At 37.7% G+C, this 23,680-nt stretch overlaps 1 protein-coding gene across 7 annotated transcripts in view; it reads left to right on the plus strand.

Moving 5' to 3' along the window:
* LOC139980315 (C2 domain-containing protein 3-like) overlaps nucleotides 1-3,718 on the plus strand; it is a 63,118-nt gene extending 59,400 nt beyond the window's left edge. For all 7 annotated transcript variants that reach the window (XM_071991885.1, XM_071991887.1, XM_071991886.1 and 4 more), the window contains one exon: nucleotides 144-3,718. In XM_071991885.1, the coding sequence (XP_071847986.1) occupies nucleotides 144-335 (192 nt within the window). In that variant the 3' untranslated portion in view covers nucleotides 336-3,718. The remainder of the gene's footprint in view (nucleotides 1-143) is intronic.
* The last annotated feature ends 19,962 nt before the right edge of the window (nucleotides 3,719-23,680 follow it).

Below are 23,680 nucleotides of genomic sequence, written 5' to 3' on the forward strand. Positions count from 1 at the left end.
ATCTCAATTCCAATTTCATCATTCCTAATCATTTATGTTATTGATTTGTGAAGTAGGAATGATGTTACAAAAGTCATAAGGAATGTTTAAGCATGTTCTGGATCTATTTATTGTCTCAGCTTGCAGTTGTGTTTAATTTTCAGCCTGAAGTTGGTTCCCTGTCTGAAAGGATACAAGCTGCTCGTGATGTCGCTAAAAGGTTAGAAGAATCTTCTAAGGAGGAAAGACCAACTAGCCAAATGCATCGAGTGAAGAAGTATGCGAGAACGCAGCCAACAGCAGAAGAGGCTAAAAGAATCGCCAAGATCTTTTCAGCCAAATATTCATCTACATGAGGTACAGTTAAGTATTAGAGTCAAGCGCTCAGAGGAAGCCATGTGCAAATATCGTTTATACCTTTTTTATCGATGCTCGTTGAAAAAGGATCCACAAAAAAGAAAGACATATATGCAGCTATGATTTTCATGTTGGGGAGAAAACCCAAGTCATTTGCAGACTATTCTATTGGCGTTTCCTCAATTGGATTTTTTTTTGTAAGTTGGGCAGGCCTGTTCATATTGGAATACCATATGCATTGTTTTTTGACAAAACCCCCACTCTGGTTCAACCTAACTAGCAAAGTCCTTCGACATTGACATCCAAGATTGTAGACATTTTCATTTCCACCTTTATCTTCTTGTTTTGAGTGACTAGTGGTCATAGTATGAATTGCAAGTGTAATGTAAGCTTGGATCCTGCAACATATAATGTACCTTTATTTTGTAGTCATTTTACTTATTGTAGCCTAGGTTTAATTTCTACATGGTAGGATGATAACCCTTCCCTGTCAGGTCTACAATCTCTTAAGATGAATGGTGTACTTTTGAAAGTTTCCAAAGCCAGGTACGTTGGGGCTCGTTCAAAGTATTCTCTATTTCCTCAATTTAGTACACGCTTGAAGATATATTGCCTTGTTTGGTATATATTGTATTAGCGTCAAGTGAGGGTCTCTGTTGTACTGTGTTATTATCGGTGACTGGTTCCAGGATCATTTAAGATATGCAGTCATGTCGTAACGAACCTTCATTGTTTCAGAGATTAAATAAGTCAACAATGAGTCACTGAATTACTTAGGTCTGATGAACTATTTTATACATACAGACAAAAGGGACATTATCAAGTCTGGACAGATCAAAACATCCATCTGTGGAATGAACCCAATATACATGTATGGTGAAAAATAACCACTAAATAGTTATATGTTATGCTCTCTGCTCAGTATGGTATGGCCACTTTTCCCCTCCCTCCTTTCCCATCTCTAACCTTAGTTTGCCCCCACCCCCCCCCCATGTCCTCTATATCTCTCCCCTGCACAACCAATGCCTTAGTTGCCTCCCATGCTATGAACCACCACATGATAAATTGATTTCAGCCATTCAATTCAGTTCATCTGTGACAAAACATTTCAGTAATAGAGCGTTGTGGTTAAGGCAGTGGACTTGTGATCTAGGGCTTGCAGGTTCGAGTCCTGGCCAGATCGTTACGTTGTGTCCTTGGGCAAGGCACTTTATCTCCATTGCCTCTCTTCAGCCAGGTGTATAAATGGGAACCTGTGAGACAAACTGTCAGTTGAGTGCTGTTTAGCTGCTGCCATGTGGAGGGATTGTTTCTATGTTTGACAGGTTATTGTTGACCAGGGTAATATTGTTACGTGCCTTGAGTACCCTTATTGGTGGATATGTCTGCCCTTTATAAATCCTCAATATTATTATTATTATTATTAACAATTGTGAAATTGATCATATCCTTAGATTAATAACATTTTAGACATTGATCATATAATTTCCTCTGCCACTCTTCCTGTTTACGTCGGTTTTTATCCAAAAGTAAAAGAATAGCCTACATGGCTGGTTGATACTTATCATGTGATTGTCTTTGTAAATTTCACAGAGTATTACTCCTCATAACGAGTCATTAAGTCGTTTGAGTATGACAATAATATCATCACGGTCACATGGTAATTGACTAAAGCTGCATAGACAAATTAATTGGCTCAAAGGGGATGTTTTAGATCCCTCCATGTTTCTCAAAATAGTAGGTTGTAATATAAACTAAATCAAATTTGCAAAACATTCATGACTTAAAGGTTTTGAAATCATTCATCGGTGTAAAATTTGTCAAGCCTCATAAGCCGATAAGACTTACGGTAACATTTCACAGCAAGTCAAACCAGCTAAAGCCTATGATTTCCTGAAAGTTTTCATAATATGTTGAGGCATTAACCTTGTTATTACCTTTAGCATTATGGGAGCATAGGCCGTTAATATGTTGCTGATTAGTTTTTTTTCAAAGAAAGATTTGAAAATTCATGGTACCCTTCATCCGATATGCTATTTATTGCTTATCTAAAAGGTCAGCAAAGGGCTTTTGGATATATAAAGTCTATTTCTGCTGTTTATGGAATAGCATGAAAGCCAGAGATGTCTGGATATTTACAAAGGAGTGAATGCTGCCCTCAGTGAAAGGGTTCATGTACTTTGAAATGTTCCTTTCATGAGTGGTAAAGCTTACGCTATGCCTTTATTGGTCTGTGTCAAACTATCATGTTCTATGGCGGCGTGCATATTATTTCAACAGTGGTAGGAGTCTTAATTTTTTCCCTCAATTTTTTCCTGACTGATTGATTTTGGTAGGGCATGAGCTTTTAGGCATAGGCAGATGACTATATTTATAGAAAAGAGCGGTGTGACTGTATGGATATTGATTGCAGTTCCCATTATATGTGGGCTCCTCCCCCCCCCCCCCTGAAAAATTCCAAGTTTAGACCTCAAATGGTGCATTCTGAGGCATATGTAGACAATAAATGAGGTCTAAAGGAAAGGTTGTGCAAATTATTGAAACTTTGAATGTTTCCCACAACTGATCGATGTCCCCCCTCCCCCCCCCGTCCCTCCCCCTCAGCAAAGTTAAGCAATGTGGTGAGATTGAGTATGTCTTTATTTTGTCTTATATTGAAGTGTTATATAATGACATGCAGCACCACAGTTCTAATGCTTACTTGCCCAGGCCACTAAAGTTAGTGGTCAGTTAGTGAAGCCTTCCTCTAGGTTTGCCTCAGAGGTTAATGGCAAAATTTTCAGGTGACTTACTTAAAGTCATCAAGAACCGATGTTAAGTAGAGTCACTGTGAGTCAAGTGATGACGAACTCATCACAAGATTGAAAATTTCTTGATATTCATAGCAGGTAACAAACTTTAGGGACATTTGCTTGTCAAAAAAAAATTAGAGCACTTCTATCGATCGTCAAACGAAGACCTCCCACTTCTCTCCCCATTCCCCCCCACCCCCCCAAAAAAAAACACTCCTCCTACCGACAGACTTTAAAGTAATGGTCAACTTACAATTTGTTTTTATTCTTGTAATATTGTTGGCCAGACACATTCATTATGTTTAATTATATGCAAAACACAATGGAGCACTCATTCAATCACATAAAAATAAAGAGGAGAAAGTGACATATATTTCTAAGGTTAAGAGTTGCATGTAAATAATCTCTAGATCCAGTGTGCAAAAGGTGCCTTAAAGTCATTATCTCTACTGAAGTAAAGTTTTATATTATATAAATATGTATAAATGTAAATTTTGGGATACACTGTTCCGAATTATGTTGTACAGTTATTTCATTGTATAAAGTATAGTTCTGACTAAACACAGTTTCAGACCACAGTCTTGACTTTATTGCTGACCTTGTCTGTAGTTTTGTCTCAGTCTCCATCTTGTATACTGTGTGATTTCTGTCTTCATCTTGTATACTGTGTGATTTCTGTCTTCATCTTGTATGCTGTGTGCGGCCATCAGCGCGCACCTCACGATCTGAGGGTTTATTTATGTTATGCAAAGTGTGGGATACTTTGACCATTTCTTGTACTTACTGGAGTAAGGTTCCTCCAAAGAAGAAAGCTACACACGAGAATCTAACGTTGCTACATGAAGGCCAAACGGACTGAAACATGTAAACCAATGTGGCCGTACACTTAAACCAAAGGATGGCACAGCCAGTTTTGTGTAAAGTGCTCCTTTCCATAAATTAGAGTACCTCTTTTTGTTGAGGATGGCTACCTTTTTTACATATTGCTTTTAAAAAGTTCCTCTATGATTTTATCTTTAAAAAGTGCCATTTTTGTTTAGATATAACTGAAAAACCTTCAAAGCATGGATATACTGATACAGAATGCAAAGAGGATTCATTTTGTTGGGAAGTTTTGGGGTGATTTTGCAGTTTGCACCTTTGAATCAATGTCACATGTTCTACACTCCCTCAAAGTTTGTGTTTTGTGACACATTCCCCTTCTAAGCCCTCCCAACCGACTGAATCATTATCAACCACCTCTATTAAACCAGTGGCCATTCATATGCACTAAAGTGGCAAAACATTAAACCAAAGAGTAGCCATACACATAAAACAAGTAGTCATACATCTAAATCAAACTGGTGAAATATGTAAGGCTAAGTGGTCATACATATTCACTTAATTTGAACATGTAAAAGAGTCGTACATGGGCTATTAACACCTACAACCGAATACATGAACCAAACTAGATGTCAATTTGTTCTTTATGTGTAACTCAAACAGTCCATTTAGGACCAATCAAATGTAAAAATCTATTAGAAATATGAAAAGGTTTTCTAAAGCAATATTTGTGTATAGGGTTGACCAGCATCGGTCACATGCAGATGCTCATGACTGGCATTTAATTGGTGATCGGGAGGGAGATCTCAATCGAACGATATTTGATGTTAAGGCTATGCCTACAATTCATAGAATACACATGTATGTGAGCATATACCGATTGTTCCTACATGACGCCATGACTAACTTGTGAGTGTAGAGAAGGTCTGTTGAATTGAGGGGTTGGTGGTCTACGTGCGTAATTACGGATATATCACTTGACGCCATATCCAAGACAAAAGCATTGTCACTGATTCCGTTGATTGTTATTACAAAAAACAAGTTACCATGGAGACCGTAAATCGTTTGATTGTTTAATCGAACTAAAAATAAAACAAAACTAGTTAGCAAACTGCCTATCCACTCGATTGTTTAATCGGTAAGAAAAGAAACATTTACCACAGGTGTACTTTTAACAATGGAATTGAACATATATGACGGGATGTAGTGGATATCATATATCCCTAACCATAGTGTGATCCCGCAGTTGAATTAGCAATGAACTTCATTGCTAGTTCACGCAATCAGACACGCCAGCCACATCAGTGCCAAGACAGTTTTATCACAGAAAGTACAACAAGCTTTGAATTGCATGGTCCAGAAAGGATCTACCAACCTCTCATTATTGTAACAGTTGACCGATTTAAGAGTCTTTCATTGTTTGTCTTTGTCAATATTGACCTACTGTGTGTTTTTATAAATTAGGTAAAGCTTATAATGTATAGTCAAATAACAATTGAAAGAGTGATTGCAACTCATCAACTCGCGATAGATTCCAAATATAGCATTCAACATCAGTATCATTGTGAAGAATGTCACACAAAACCTCCATGCGACAGTCCAGCGTCAATGGAAATTGTGACAGAATATTGCAATTCCTCCTCCACATTCTCTCTCTTTCTCTTATAGTTCACTTTTGCCACAATGGCGGGTATGCTAATACACGAACCTGTTTTGCGATGCAAACTACCGACACGAGCCGATCATGGTAGGTTCACATAAAGAGGATCCCGCGGTCACGAAAGTTTGAGGAAAAAATACTGAATGCACTAATTATGCACTAATTTGGAAATGTCACATAAATTCACCAGGGACGTACTAACGGGCTGCGGTGGTGTCGCTCCGGCCAGTGGTAAAAAATCAAAAGTCAGTCTCAATCGATGCCAAATCGATCTCAAAATTGGAGCTGAATTCAACGTGGTTTGACATGAACGTAACTACTCAAAAAAATCTGAAGATAAACAGAGAAATGTTCTCTCTGTTTCTCCTTTACGTTTACAATTCCCAGATTTGAATTATATTAAGCCAACAAAATGCTACAGCTTCCGAGAGCAAATCCTCCGGACGCCTACCCGGCCTTTGTAATACATTCCGCTGAAAGTGAAGTCCTCTCAGAAATAGAGTTCTGTGCTGCAAAATCGCTTCGAGAGATCACAATCGGTGCAGCTTTGGGAGTTTGCCCCTGGACCCCACAATAGGGCTAAAAAATACATTCCAGAGAAATTGAATTCCTCTCTTTTTGTTTTATTTCATTCTTTTTTTTCTTCAGCCAATAACACAGTGCAGTTGTAATTATTTTGTTGGTTTAATTTCCGATAGGTTGCTATCCCAGTCACTGAAGTCGGTCCCGAAAATACTATAGTCGGTCTCAAAATCGCTCTACACCCCCTTGAAAAATGGTGAATTGTACGCCCCTGAATGTCATAGGTATATTGCTTTGGTACACTCTTAATGTATGTATTTTAGATCCTCCTGCAAGCAGGAACTCGCGAAGAAGCCTCATTGGCTTATCAAAGCCGCAAGCTGACCGAAGTCAGTCTCTTAGATTCATATTTAACGTCCATGATTATGAATTGTCAATTGTCAACAACTCTGTATCTGGACGACATACATTAATCTTGGAGTGACTCGAACCGGGGACCTTATGATTGGAAGGCACCGGCGTTAACCACTGAGCTAACACTCCAAAAATATAGGATGGGTGGGGAGGGGCAGTAAGGGATGGGGGAAGGGCGGAACACCCCACAATCAGAAAAATGATTATCGCGGGCGAGTCGCACCTTCCTTCAACACAAAGTAAGAGTACGTCATTTAGACCACTGCTCCCTGGTTTGGTGACTGTATTATATACTTAGTCATTTGGAGCAAATGTTACCAATAATGGTTATACGGTTCATTTCCAGTTTTAACACATCGTAGGCTTATCAATTAAAATAACCAAACTACCGACTTAAACAAATCAAAAGTCAAAGGATAGAAAACTTCATACTGATATACCTAATTAGTGTTTGAGTTCATCATTGATTTCCTAAACTGTTAATAAGAAACCATTATAAATAAATGTCCTTTGTTTCCAAAAAAAATAAATATTTTGATAGCTATGGAAACGTATACCAATTAATTCACCATTCCAGTGGCATATCAGGAAGTGAAGTCAATGTATGCAATACCTGTTCCAAGTTCCCCTTCAGCTCGATACCGCTAACGAGTTCATAGAAAAACTACATGTTCCAAGTTCTCCTTCAGCTCAATACTGCTAACGAGTTCATAGAAAAAAAACCCGTTCCAAGTTCCCCTTCAGCTCAATACTGCTAACGAGTTCATAGAGAAATACCTGTTCCAAGTTCCCCTTCAGCTCGATACCGCTAGCGAGTTCATAGAAAAAAAACATGTTCCAAGTTCTCCTTCAGCTCAATACTGCTAACGAGTTCATAGAAATACCTGTTCCAAGTTCTCCTTCAGCTCAATACTGCTAACGAGTTCATAGAGAAATACCTGTTCCAAGTTCCCCTTCAGCTCGATACCGCTAGCGAGTTCATAGAAAAAAAACATGTTCCAAGTTCTCCTTCAGCTCAATACTGCTAACGAGTTCATAGAAATACCTGTTCCAAGTTCCCCTTCAGCTCAATACTGCTAACGAGTTCATAGAGAAATACCTGTTCCAAGTTCCCCTTCAGCTCGATACTGCTAACGAGTTCATAGAAATACCTGTTCCAAGTTCCCCTTCAGCTCGATACTGCTAACGAGTTCATAGAGAAATACCTGTTCCAAGTTCCCCTACAGCTCTATACGGTGTATCTTTTTTGTATGTGTTAACTACCTAGTTATGCATAATGGAAGCCCTTTGGCGTCTTTATAGACGTCAATGAGTTAACTTGTTAATGACTTGTCATTTTTTAATGATTATATGTAACAAAATCAACAACAACAATAAACAGTTGTTTTGAAGCTGCAATCGAAGTCAAGTTATTAGTCTAGAATGATGAACTCTTGAGTGTTATGTAGTGTGTGTTAATGAAATTCGTGAATATAAATGGTGCTCCCTGGACAACATTCTATCGTATGATGTATTTATGATTGCTCCATGAACTGAGAGACGGTTCTTGGATACAACTCATTAGTCACTGGTTTTTAATGCCTGGCATTGGGAAATAGTTTCCAATCCAACAGACTAGTCGAGTGACATGATTGGCTTAATTTTTGCATTCCCTCCTCCAGTTTGTTATATTTAATTGGGTCACCTGAACAATACACATGGAAATAAGGTTTCCTATGTTAATTTTCGCTGATTCAAAATACTGCTTTGTGAATGTCTTTACAATTCCCTAGTTACATAATGAGAGTACGCCTACCTTACCAGGGCTTCAAAAGGTTAAACAACGAAGAACCAGATGTGGATAAGAAACCCTGCAGACACAACTACATCCAATAAATTCGCTCTTCTCATTTCAACCTTCACGATCATCAAATTATGTTTATTCCGAGAGATGATATCAAAAACATTTTGAATTACATATTTATATAACATGTGTTGTGTTAGGAAGGTTATTTTATCGCTGCTTTCGTTTCCTCTATTGCGTATTAATATTAAAAATATTAAAAGTCAGTCTCGAGGCCACAGTGAAGCCTATGTTTCTTCTTACGATCGGTTGGCGTCAATCCCTTCACATCAAATCACAAGTATACATCTTGCACGATAAAAAGATAAAATTACAAAAGTCAAAAGGTAAATTGCATTACTTCCTTAACACAACAAAAATATTAGACGGTATTAGACGGTAACAAGTGGAAAGGCAACACCAAATGTTTGGGTGTCTGTTTTTCTTTCGTTTGTAAGGTTATGGTTTGTACGACCCTTACATTATCTAATAATGCATTAGTATATCATAATATTCACCACGATGGTTCCGACAAACAGTCGTTAAAAGTTCATCGGTGTACGTGATAAGTGCATGTTACTTCTCACGATGAATTAAATAATCGATTATCGATATAGGTTATTATAGAGGTCTTTAAACACATTCAATCATGTTAATGAACTATATGTTCAATTAACCACTGTTAATGCAGTCATGTGACTGTGTGGTTGTGTGGGCTTATCGTGGTATTTTTCATGTTTGTTTGCGCTTGTTCGTCTATGAATTTTTATGGTTGATTTATGAATCGTCGAACGATGAACCATGATATTTACCCGGAAAGCGAGAAAGAGACGTAGGCGATGATCAGACGATGTAGTAAAACTAATATGGGTTTGTCGGATCGTGGTACAGCCTGGGTTAACGTGGAGACTATAGGTCCGCAGGCAGGTCGATACCAAAGTCCTGAAACCCAGCCCTGTTGGTTATTCGGGTCAGATAGTAACGTCCGAGTCACATCGTCGGTACAAAACAAACTTTTGATGTCCATGATATAGCCCACATCCTGTCGAACGTTATGACTGGTTACGATGTTGTCATACGTAACAACTAATGGAAAAAAACAGATTAAATGAAACAATTAACTAGAAACATTGATTTACATTGACATATAATTTACGAATAAAGGAGGGAAAAAAACAGTTCTAATGAGTTTGCTTTCAAACTATGATTTTCGTGTTTTGAAAATACCTGACTAGTTCAAATAAATGTGGAAAATAGTCTAGCCGTAGGGCTTACATAATACTAAGTATTATGTATTAATAATGTATTACTATATGTATTACTGAGCAGGAAACGTTACCTTTTTCAAGTTACCCAATTCACGCGTGTAACCATGCGTTGCCATTCTGCGGTGCCCATGCAAAGGCACTGTTTACCATCATGCGCATATATATATATATATATATATATATATATATATATATATATATATATATATATATATATATATATATGCAGTTTGTATATTAACAGTTCAATACTCCCCGTATCATCTTGGGTGGACGAGCGCCCTCTTCATAACTTCCGTCAGTATGACCGGCAATTCTTTATGAAGGATGTGCATCTTTGGAGAGATTTCCTGTGGTCGTGGTTTCAGACAGACAGCTCCAACTTTCGAGTTGACAGTAGCATCCGTGCGTATAGTGGTAAGCCTCCGTTCCTTATTTTGACAACTAACAGGCAAACTTCCGCGTCCGCATCGGTTGCCACTTATACCTGCTAGCTGAGCCTAAAAATTATTTCTGGTCAGTTTACTGAGAAAGCTCATCATTGAATGCTTACCATTAAAACATAAAAGAAAACTGTCCGTATACTTGGGGCAATTATCTTTAGGAAATGATCAACTTAAAATCCTATGAATACTTTTTACCGAAAAAGTAGTCAAACCAACTGCGCGTGCGTGGCATAACTGAACACCACCGTTTTTAAGATGTTTTGTTTCGAGTAATCTCTTAACATTATTAACGAACAAAACAGTTTTAGGGAAGATGTTATTTAGTAGGGAAGAAAACTTGTTTAGAGAAGAAAATCCTAAAAACCGCATGAAAGAGGTTTGGTCAAGAATTGAATGTGTTGGAACCACGTCGAAAGATGGCTTTATTCAACAATATCTACCCATGACACGATAAGTTTCTATGACCACATGAATTGTTAGCCAAGTTTGACAAGAAGCTGATGTCCACCACAATAGAGGATACACCAATTAAAAGTCAATTAATCCTGTCACTGTTACAGAAAGGTTTTATTAGTGATGAAAATTCGAAAGTTAATCATCTATACAGCTCTGGGAACACGATGGGAAAGTCGCAAACGTGTTCTGTATACTAGGTGCTGGACTGTGACATAACACAATGCACATCACACAATGCGCATCACATAATGTACATCACATGATACATAATGCAACCAGTAGTGGTGGTGACAATATTGTACCATGATAGATACCGAAATATGGAACGCCAATATAAATCTAAATGGGGGCTTATAAAAATATCAAGGTGATTGTTCAGGTATTGGAAAAACCTGAACAAAGGTTCTTGTTGTTGTTGCTGCTTGCTGCTGCTAAGACAAAGCACAAATTATATGTGTATGGACATTCTTAGTTGGGTCTAGCATGTATATACTGGGCTGTAGGGCCTAGGATTTAGTAGGGCCTAGGATTTAGTAGGGCCTAGGATTTAGTAGGGCCTAGGATTTAGTACGGCCTAGGATTTAGTACGGCCTAGGATTTAGTACGGCCTAGGATTTAGTAGGGCCTAGGATTAATTAGGGCCTAGGATTTAGTAGGGCCTAGGATTAAGTCGGGCCTAGGATTTAGTAGGGGCTAGGATTTAGTAGGGCCTAGGATTAAGTAGGGCCTAGGATTAAGTAGGGCCTAGCATGTATATACTGAGATGTGGCGAAGGACACCTGTTGGTTTATTATTATACATTTACAAATGAGGGAATCTCGGATCCATATGATCTATGGATATTATATTCGGTTACCTTTTCTGCATTCAATTGTTATTTTCCTTGCTGACCTTGGGATATAAAAATGAGGGAATTGCAGTGGAGCTCTAACAAATGAAGTTAGCGGAAAGTGGTAGAGACGACCGGTTCGTTAGGTAATTAACTACAGACCCATCGTATGTAGACAGTGAATCTCATGTATATACAAGGGCGGCGGAAACACTTTTAATCTGGGGGGGGGGGGGGGCACCGACATCAAAGGGCACTTTGCAGAAATTCGATTGGACTGATGCAGCTTTATATTTAGTACCCTTTATAACTCTTATTGTATTATCTTATTTGCGTATACACATCACTCCATCAACGCCCCCCCCCCCCCCCACCTCAAGGAAAATATGCATACTAGCACTGCAATATCCAATGTGCAAATTTAGAAACAAGGAACAAGTTTTCTTTTGAGACAAAATGAGGTGAAATCATGCTAGTTGCTAATGTAGGAATCTTCCGAATTAGAGTTTATTTCTTGTTAATATCTTAACATAATTTTTTCAATTCGAAATAGCTTTGAGTTTGACCCACAGAAATTCATTAAAAGTCAGGGGCGTAGCCAGGATTTGCAAAGTTGTATGCACGACTATCTGAGCGCAGCGCCACCATCGGTTGGCGCGGAGCGTACAAGAAAAGTTTTGGTTTTACAAACCCCTCAGATGGCCGGAAACGGCCCTTCCCGAATGTTCATTCTGGTTCCCTGGCCTCTTGCTAACCTGAGACACCTCAATTTTTATGTAGAAAAAGGGCACATTTTTAACCTGAGGAAAAGTGGGGGGGGGCACGTGCCCCCTGTGCCCCCCGGTTCCGCCGCCCTTGTGTTTATACGATGTATCGATATAGCCCATTCATGATACCAAGTAGCAATTCGACTCACTCAACCATAAGAGTTATAAAATATTCATTCTATACTTCCGTATCATGGCCTATACATCAATGCACATTACAGAGGCACCGTGTTTGCTGGAGGTTTGCGGCAACGGAAACATTCGGAGGATTGTAGGCAGTCATGCATGAACTTAGAGAGAGGGGGTAAGGTACAACACCGGGTCGATTAGAGGGCCCGGGAAAATATGGGCGGGCTCAAGAAACATATGGGATGAAGACTAGGGTAGGCTGATTTTCGTGATGTGCAAAAATGAACTATTAAGAGTGCAAACGCGGGTCTTGAGACATAATTGTCCCCGGGCTCAAACTGGCCTCTGATCGAGAATACGTAACGGTAAATGTAAGCGTTACCCGACATAGGCTCTATGCACCGTAGCATATATTAAAATATGTATTTCTACTTGACATCATTTATTCCAAACATATTTGATATTACTTTTGACAGATACAGTTGGACACAGATTACATTCAAATTTAGGTCACGTGCTGCTGAGTCATGCACCGGCATTTACTTTAAAACAACATCAATATAATTGTGAAAAATAACACGACCATCGTTTCAAATTTAAAACAGTAAGCAAATACAGTCATTGAATCAACTATTTACTGGTGCATGGCGCCACCGGAAACCAAACGGATTACTTCGATGTACCTTTGACCTTCGGTGATTCTGAAAGGTAGTGCATGTTTCGTAATCTTTAAAAAAAAAAAATTAACAAGAAAGTCGTGCATGTTTAGACATAGGCCACTATAATAGATGTTTCCATGACCGGAAAGAAAAGGAAGGAACATTTTTCAAGTTGGGATGCTTTTTACGTATAGAATTAGCAAGAATGTTGCTTAGTGTTTGTACCCAGGATCTTTTCTGGCTGACACGAGTAAAATGGGAGTCATGAGAACGTAAATACTTTAGAAATATTCAAGTTATTTTCATTTACTTATTGTTACTATATTATTGTTATTGTAAATATTGTTTTGTCCTTATCAGTTGAGGGTTTCAACTGTCACGTGCCAGTCTAGCATTAACTCCATGCTGTTCGTCCATTGCAAAGACGAAGATAAGCGGGGTTATGTATCATATCATACTCTATGTGGGTTTACTATACCAATGTATCGCCTTCTGTTGCAACGTTCGCACAATCGTATCACCTACATCATTTCCCCTACCAGAGCCCAGTATAGCCTTACCTCAGTTCAGGAATGTACGTGCGTGCGGGTCGGTTTAATTACTATTTCCAACCTATTATATAAATATATATATATATATATATATATATATATATATATATATATATATATATATATATATATATACTACCAGGGATACGTTAGTGGGGTGTGTATAGGCTCACTAACACATCCCTGATGCAGCGTATATACACACATGTTGTTTGACTTTGAGAGGCTATATACTACGGCTTCAAATATTCAATTACCCAACAATTAACCACTGCAAAACCGTTTGAATCCTTTCCGGTATAATAAATAAGAACCCTAATTCTTGTTTAGTCTTGTAGCTACAGGGAGATAACAACTACTTGGTCACTTCACGGTGTTGGTCAAACACTTCCTCGATTAGACGAATTAATTGAGAACCCGGATGGTATATATCATACTTTATAAACACTAGGGATAACAATTCCATATCACGTGATAAATACATAAATATGATTGGCCGACACACTGGTCAGTGTTTATTAGGTCAATATAAGTTAATACAGACAGACTATACCTGCTTAAGATATTATCGTTAGGCGACAAGAAGATTTCTGGTTGAAATCCAACAGTTATATTAAGAAGTTAAAGTCACTGAAATAGATTATACTTGGGTCGTTTATATCATATATAAAAACGATGAGGACCATATTTGCATAGCTGTTGGTAGTTCATTATAATAATAAATACTTGATGAAAAAACTGATCTCACAAGTAAGAATTTGACACTAAATAGTAATAAATAAACAGCTGGTCCAGTCGCTAACGAAGCTAAAAATTGTGAGGCACAGTAGATACCAAAGTACTCCTTGATTGAACATATACTATATAGGATATTGGACAGTGAGATGTATGCATATATAGGATATTTGACAGTGAGATGTATGTCTATATATTATAGGATATGGGACATTGAGATGTATGCCTATATAGGATATGGGACATTGAGATGTATGCCTATATAGGATATGGGACATTGAGATGTATGCCTATATATTATAGGATATGGGACATTGAGATGTATGCATATATATTATAGGACATGGGACATTGAGATGTATGCCTATATAGGATATGGGACATTGAGATGTATGCCTATATATTATAGGATATGGGACATTGAGATGTATGCCTATATATTATAGGATATGGGACAGTGAGATGTATGCTTATATAGGATATGGGACAGTGAGATGTATGCCTATATAGGATATTGGACAGTGAGATGTATGCCTATATATTATAGGATATGGGACAGTGAGATGTATGTCTGTATAGGATATGGGACAGTGAGATGTATGCCTATATATTATAGGATATGGGACAGTGAGATGTATGCCTATATAGGATATGGGACATTGAGATGTATGCCTATATATTATAGGATATGGGACAGTGAGATGTATGCTTATATAGGATATGGGACAGTGAGATGTATGCCTATATAGGATATGGGACAGTGAGATGTATGCCTATATATTATAGGATATGGGACAGTGAGATGTATGTCTGTATAGGATATGGGACAGTGAGATGTATGCCTATATATTATAGGATATGGGACAGTGAGATGTATGCCTATATAGGATATGGGACAGTGAGATGTATGCCTATATAGGATATAGGGCATTGAGATGTATGCCTATATATTATAGGATATGGGACATTGAGATGTATGCCTATATATTAGGATATTGGACATTGAGATGTATGTCTGTTTAGGATATTGGACAGTGAGATGTATGCCTATATAGGATATGGGACAGTGAGATGTATGCCTATATATTATAGGATATGGGACAGTGAGATGTATGCTTATATAGGATATGGGACAGTGAGATGTATGCCTATATAGGATATGGGACAGTGAGATGTATGTCTATATATTATAGGATATGGGACAGTGAGATGTATGCCTATATAGGATATGGGACATTGAGATGTATGCCTATATATTATAGGATATGGGACATTGAGATGTATGCCTATATATTATAGGATATGGGACATTGAGATGTATGTCTGTAAGGATATTGGACAGTGAGATGTATGCCTATATGTGATATTGGACAGTGAGATGTATGCATATATAGGATATGAGACATTGAGATGTATGTCTGTATAGGATATTGAACAGTGAGATGTATGCCTATATAGGATATGGGACATTGAGATGTATGCCTATATATTATAGGATATTGGACATTGAGATGTATGTCTATATAGGATATGGGACAGTGAGATGTATGCCTATATATTATAGGATATTGGACATTGAGATGTATGTCTGTATAGGATATTGGGCATTGAGCTGTATGCCTATATATGATATGGGACATTGAGATGTTTGCCTATAAAGCAGGGATTCCCTAACTAGGGTGCATGAACCCCAAGGGGTGCGTGAGTCCATCCCAGGGGGTTCGTGAGACGTTTCTGAAAGTCAAAATTAGAGTACTTTTTGTTGAATTAAAATCTGATATATCATATAATTTAGTAACGTACAAAAGTCGTACCTATCGACAAACTCTTTTTGCGTTCCATACGCATATGTTGCCATAATAGTACCGAACCGTGCATGTGATAAAAAACTGAATTATGAAACAGACACAGGCCGCCTGACTTTGGTGAAGTCGGTGTACGCATGCCAGTACGTCGTAAAGATAAAGAGCTGAGAAAGTAACTGAAAGGTTGGACAAAGTAATTATTTTTTGGAAATTCCAGATGACCTCCATTTTGCCCGACACAAATCAAAGTTAGCATAAATTCATGCATGAAAATTGTTGTTGAGTGACAACATGCAGTCACTAGCCTGTTTTAACACGATATACCAGTTCCCGCGCCATGAAAACAAAGCTGCGGACACGCCTTGACATCGGCCCCGACATGAGGGTGGCCCTCTCCAAGACAGCTCCGAGGATCAAACGCCTCGTGGAGGAAAAACAACAGCATCCGTCTCATCGTGTGTGATGGGTGATCGATGCGTGATACAATTCGTGATCTGATCTTGAAGTTTCCAAATAAATATTTGTTCATCTCTTGTTTTGTTTTTTGCATCACAATATTACCCTATGAACTTGATCTTTTACGAAGCGCTGTTATGCGTATTATAGTATAAGAATGACTCAGAACGTGTCTCGAAAAGTTGGGGTTCTTGAACAACTCTGACATCCAGGGATAAAGTTAGGGAAACCCTGCTATAAAGGATATGGGACATTGAGATGTATGCCTATAGGATATGGGACAGTGATATGTATGCCTATATATAGAGGATATGGAACATTTAGATGTAAGCCTATGTTAAACAACTAGTTGGTAAATGCATCTTGTGAAATTACTTATATTAATGTGAGAAACATGAAGTGTTTACCTCACCTGTGACATATAAAGAACAGGCCTGACCAGAGGGGTGAGGGTATGGGGGATACAATCCATCCGGGGCATGGGGTCAATCGGGGGCTTGGGAAACATGGAGGCGCTCGTAAAAAGAATAAGGGATAAATAATAGTCCCTTCGTTTCCATCAAAGCAAAAGATATATGAAGAGTGCTAAAGGTGGGCCCGATTTCATATAAATCAAATCCCATATAATACTAGGTATAGAAATGACTAATCCATGTATGTAAATACAGCATTTTGTGGTATACCATGTGGAGCCTTGAATGAGTCTTCATTCGTTGGCAGTCCATCTATATGTATATATATATATATATATATATATATATATATATATATATATATATATATATATATATATATATATATATATATATATATATATATATATATATATATATATATATATATATATATATATATATAGAAGTGTATAAAATGTTCCAAGTAGAACACGACAGAGTGCTCAATTCCACGTTATGAAGAAGAGCGTAATTGAACTTTTGATTTTTACAACCAAAACTCTACTCAGAGTTTCATGCTTACTAGCAATCGTCAGGAGGTGTACTAAAAAGCTATCTCTCTTTCATCTTAGTTTTGACTTTATTTTGGGGATGTTTTGGTTGATGTCTGCAGCTTGCGAGGATTTCTGATCTTTTGTTCGAGAGATTAGGGCTGGAATGATCTATTATCGCTAGTTTCTTGGCCTGGCATAATTACAAGAACCTGAGCTATTTTTGATCTCCTGACAATGGACCAGAAGATTTGGAAGGTTCTTTTACTTTCTTTTAGAGTTTTGAAAGCTCAGTTTCTCCGTGATATTTCCGTGAAGTTGAACGACTCTGATTATTAAACCTTGTTTTGAACTGCCCTCCGCACATACCAATATAAATAGACTTAGAATCTCCAGCAGTCACTTCAGCTTTGTATACTATGGAGGGGGTCAAGCACTCTCCTTCTAGGGGGCTCTCGCATTCTGCAGTTGCATCCATGCTTGGGTAAACTTTCAACGACCTTTGATAGAACTTTATATATATGCATATATGCAAATATATGCATATATATATATATGCATATATTTGTATATATGCATATATTTTTTTGATTTAATTGTTTTAGGAAGTCTGAATCACAGACAAATATGTTCTGTCCACTGACATAAATATACATACATTGTTCCGTCTGTGTATAGCCTTAGGACCTGACCCGGTTTCTTCTTAATTCGTGTGGTTCATGTAGTGAATATGTTCAATGCATTCTCACAGACCTTTCCAGTTTAGTCTTTGATTTCATATGCGGTTAATTTGTACTTTTTCGGTTTTATTTCCATTTCTTATCATCTTTCTGACAATTTCCGATGAAATAAAATTAAGAGTATCACATATTTCCTTTTTCTTTCATTTCAACAACTATTCACCAGTCTTTTCCGGTTCATTTATGGATTTTAGGAAGTCATTAAAGCTTGTACTTGGAGTTTACCCCTAGATAATCTTCTAAATGGCCTCATATAAAAGGCATCTGCATTTTCAACAGTTAAGAAACATATTTAATTGGATATTGTATTGTTTTTATGTACACCGATTCAGTGTGGCTGCACTTATATAGGCCTTTCGCATACAAAATATGAACGTGATGTGTCTGCAGGAACAGTGAACCTATATAAGAAGAAAAAGGACATATATTCAAAAGAAATTTCATAGTAATTTCCACGTTCTTCGGTAGGTTTGTACGGTTTGAAAATACGATAGAACAAGAATTGATGCAGCCTCCGAGGGCTTCGACATGCATGTTGTCCGCCAGGATGTGACCAAGTTGGCGGTGAACCATGGACCCCAAGCCTCTCACAAAGTAGCCCCTATTAGATACAAGCAGGCGCGGCGGAACGGGGAAATTATGGGGGGGGGGCTAATGTGTGGAGACTATATGTAAGCGGAGCGCCACCATCGGTTTTTCAAACCCCCAGATGGCCGGAAACGGCACTTCCCGAGTGTTTTATGCTGCGAATACCTAGCCCTAAAATATGGGTCTCAAGCCTGCAATTTCTCAGATTGCACGTAAAAATCTGTAAAAACATTGTAATTTGTATATTCGATGGTGTTTTTAGAGAGTAGCTATTACTCGTAGTGTACTCGCAAAGACGTTTTTGAGTGTAGTAAATTACTACTTGCAATTAAATAAATATGCAAATAAATATTGGGGGGGGCTTACCATGCATTTGCCCCCTCAACTTTTTCATTGGGGGCTGATCCCCCCCCCCCACTGGTTCCGCCGCCACTGGATACTAGCGCTCATACGCCTCTCATTAATGCATCAGTAACTGTTGCAGAGAAATCACTAGACTAAATCCACTTTTGTCTTCTTTCTTTGTACAATACATACAATTGATTTCAAATGAAATCATGAATAACAGCATTTATTTGTTTTATAAAGGAACCATTATGTTTAGGTATGTAATTGAAATCGTGTGAGTTATGGTACCCATGTCATCACCCTACTCCCTACACTTATCCCCGATCTCACACCCCTCCCCCAACCCCCCCCCCCAACCCTCCACCTTGTTCGCAAATATGAGTAACATGTAAATTCCTTTCATGACAGCTTCAGCACCAGTGATATGCATTCACATCTTTCAATGAGACACACTTCGCGATCCCACCCTATCCCACCAACATTCCAGGATATGTTTGGTGGTGCTGGTGGGTTGTAAAGCGTGGGAGGATGTTAATTTCATCTTAGGAGACACTAGAAATATCCACTTTACGATAAGTTAATGACTAACACAGCGCTATGCAGCTGTGTGAGATAACTTCTGTGAATTTGTCGATGCAATTTGGCCCATTGCCTCCCAAAAGTTATGCAGGCCATTAGTTTTGTTATAACCAAGGTTTAGCACAAACGTTTTCAATGCAACACTCTAATTGTAGTACATACAGCAATAGTGATATGAACATGTTTGTTGGCAAATTAATTGTCGCATCATACTGAAAGCATTGGTTAGTTTCAAATTACTGTTTGTGTTTTGTGAAAAGATGGAGAAAAGATGTGTTAATTTTATCAAGATTGCAATCTCATTACTAGTAACAATCGATAGATTTGGTAAATGTATAGAAGTTGGCGAGCAAGCAAAAATAAATGCGTTCATAAAGCGGTTAAAGAACTATTTGCGCGCATCTCACTAGGGTTCATAATAACAGAACGATCCCAACAAGTTCCTGATATCACCTTTAAAAAGGTCACGCAATGCATTCGACTGTTGTTTGTGTTGCCGGTGTGCAGAATAGCAGGCTATAAAGGAAAAACTGGATCAAATGTGACCTTCATATGGTAATGTTAATGTCAAATAATTAACCTGAAATGGGTCATAATTTTCAAATGTTTTACTTACGGTAGATAAAGAATTTAATCTTTGCTGGCCAATTGTAACCGAATGACCAATAAACCAGCTTATTCAGCCCTCCAAGTGAACACGCTTGAATTGGCTCGAACCCGTTAATACCACAGTGGGTGTATAGTGGGTGTTTAGACTACCCCCCCCCCCCAAGAACTATCAATCTGGTATATCGATTAACACACCCTTCTGTTTGAGCTGTGTGTCCGATTTTTCGATTTCAGTAATGCTGCAAAACATTGAAATTATTTAAGATAGAATGAGGTCAAGATAGGACAGCCTATCTTGCACAGCCTATTTTGCACAGCCTATCTTGCACAGCCTATCTTGCACAGCCTATCTGCACTGCAGTTAACAGAAACAGCTCGCCACGCACTCTAAGAAAAAAGGAGCGCAAATATTTTACCCAACACTGCGTACGTATGGATCCGTCCAACTTTTGAGTAAACGTTTGCTCCTAAACAAGGAAAATGTAGATAATTTTCCGACCAAGTAATCGCTTTATGGCAATTAACTTGGTTAATCTCCCATATTTTAAATTGTTTGGGGGCAAAACTTTACCCAACATTTGGGTAGATACACAAATACTCAGTGTTGGCTAGAATATTTGCCCATTTTTCTTTTCTTTTGTAGAGTGCGGGTACAGCTGTGAAGTGGGTATAGTGCAATCTTGGACACTGAATGGGAGGGATACTATATATTTCTTAAATCTTGGAGTGGATAGGACTGTGGGGGGGGGGGAGGGGTGGGGGACGACACTCTACATAAAACATGAATCTGTGGAATCTTAATTGATAATTAAAATAGAGTAATATGCCAATGCCAACAGTTGTTTTAAGTTGTGTTTTGTTCCAAATATATTATTAAAGCTTTTGAGTTTTCCTGGATATTTCAGGAGACAAAGATAGATTTGGAGATAACGAAACCAAATGAAAGTTGTCAAAGTCACCGTAAATTAAGAGAAACGTAAAAGTGGGAGGACAAGCAATATCAATTGGATTCATATCTCGTCTAGAGAACATTTCTAAAAACTGTATATAAAGAAACTGGTGTTCTTGTAAAGAACAAAAAAAAAATACTATTGTAGAAACTGAAGTATAACTCAACATCATGTCATATGAAAAGTTAAGTTATATTCTTGTTAAATTTGTTGCTTTCCTTGAGTTTTGGTTTTAATTAGCTTATGTTCATCTACGTTTTGGAGTTTGGACTGCTGACGTTAACCTTCTAAACATGTGTGCTTTACATTGAACGAAAATCTGGATGCCGCGAAAACATCTCAAGTAATGAGAACTCCAAATGTTTTTGCTGTGCCTGTCTCCAACCAAATGTGAACGAGTCGTTTTTATATTAACTATAACAAGGACTACCATCATAACAACTTTTGAATTTTGGGCGAAATTGAAATGCTTTATACGTCGAATATATGTTTACACCAAATACTATGCGTCGAGTCTGTCTTCATATAAAGTGTTATGCGTACAGTTCATCTTTGCATTAATTGTGATGCGTCGAGTTATCTTTACATATAATGTTATGCGTTAAGTTCATCTTTACATATAATGTTATGCGTCGAGTTTGTCTTTACATATAATGTTATGCGTTAAGTTCATCTTTACATATAATGTTATGCGTCGAGTCTATCTTTATATTAAATGTTATGCTTTGTATATGTCTATCTTTACATAAAGGGTTATGGGTCAACTGTATCTTAACATCAAGGGTTATGCGTAAAAGGGTATCTCCAAATCAAGTGTTATGCATTGCCCTGCAGTCTGTCTTAAATCAAGTGTTGTGCGTCAAGTCTATCTTTAGATCAAGTGCTATGTATAAAAGTTCATCTTTTAATCAAGTGTGTATTTGCGTGACAGGATAGAATACTTTCCAAATACAACCACCTGCTTGAACTATTTTTAACTTGTTGCTGTAGTGTGAAAGGGAGTGAATGACATTTGACAGTCGACGAAACGGTGATCACAGAAGTACATCTGTAATTGAACTATAATATATCATTTGACTTGTGTAGGCTATATATGTAATCATAAACATATTGCTAAAATATAAGGAAATCACACAGGCTGCATTAATTTCTGTGGGAACCTGGCAACCTCCATTTTGTTTAGGTTAATCAAAGTACCGTAAAATTGAAATGGATAATCGCTACTATACACAGTTAGATTCAGCATGAGACTATATCCTCCCGCTTCTGTCATTAAGCTTGCCTTGACCTTACAACCGGTGCGCCTAATTTAAGCAATTAAGTCTGTGTCGCGCAGACTAATTAAAACAGGAGTTATTAAAAAAATACATGGTCAAAGAGATGACTGCTTTTAAAGTTTCATAACCACGCGTTTTAAGTAAGTGAAGGTTTGTAATTGACGTTATGGCTCTAAAGTGTGTGCTACTTGAAACCTCACGAGTCCATGGATAAACGTAGGCCTATGTACAATACAGTGGTATCGATCATCACTATAACCATAACAAATAAAAACAATGCCTGCCACCATTTAATCTTAGGTGATTTGGACGTTTGTTATATACCAGGGTTGGCTGATTAAAATCAAGTGATTGTTTTTTAAATCACTGATTTAAATCACTTTTCTTTTCATGTTTTTAACTTTTTATTCATTTTTTTGTTGTTGTGATTTTACTACTGTAAGAAACTATTTGTGAGTCTGCTTCTGTAGTTTGATATTTATTTAGCATATAAGCACATGTAAATTGTAACATAAATTAGTGTGCAGAATCAGTTAGTCATCTTACACTTTTAAATTAAAGGTTCCAAGGGTGTTTCCAACTAAACTAATAAGCTAAAAACAAAGTTTAAAATGTGCTTGTCTTAAATGTTTCAGATACTGTAAGACCCAGAAGTTAGTGTGTGGATCGACCCCAGAGAATAAGGCATAAAGGGCATGTATAAAAACCATTGTCAACGTTACCACTAAAACGTTACCACTAAAAAACAAACTTGAAGGTGTATTGTACAGTCAATAGACTTTAAAGTTTAAGGGTCCTTCTTCATGTTAAATAGGAACACAAGCTGAGCTGTTTTATGAGTTCCAAAGTGGTTTCTCGGCTTAGAGTGGACCAGACCATACAGTGGCTCAATTTTCTGCGGTATAGCCTGTACCTATATGTACACTGTATGAGATCAATTAAGGTGACAGGTGTGCACAAGTGTATCAGTGAGGTCAATATCTTTTGTATGGAGAGCAGACATCCTATTGTTATGTAAATAGTTGATTCTGTTTTGTAACAAGGTAGTAAAGTACTACTCAACAAGAATAATGTACTTGCTGTATACTTTAGAACATCTATTGGATTGGCTACATATAGTTAAACAAAAGTGTGATCAAAATATGGAAAATCATAAGATTTTTTCTTTCTCCAA

This window comes from Apostichopus japonicus, chromosome 14 (assembly GCF_037975245.1).
Source record: "Apostichopus japonicus isolate 1M-3 chromosome 14, ASM3797524v1, whole genome shotgun sequence".
Lineage (NCBI taxonomy): Eukaryota > Metazoa > Echinodermata > Holothuroidea > Aspidochirotida > Stichopodidae > Apostichopus > Apostichopus japonicus.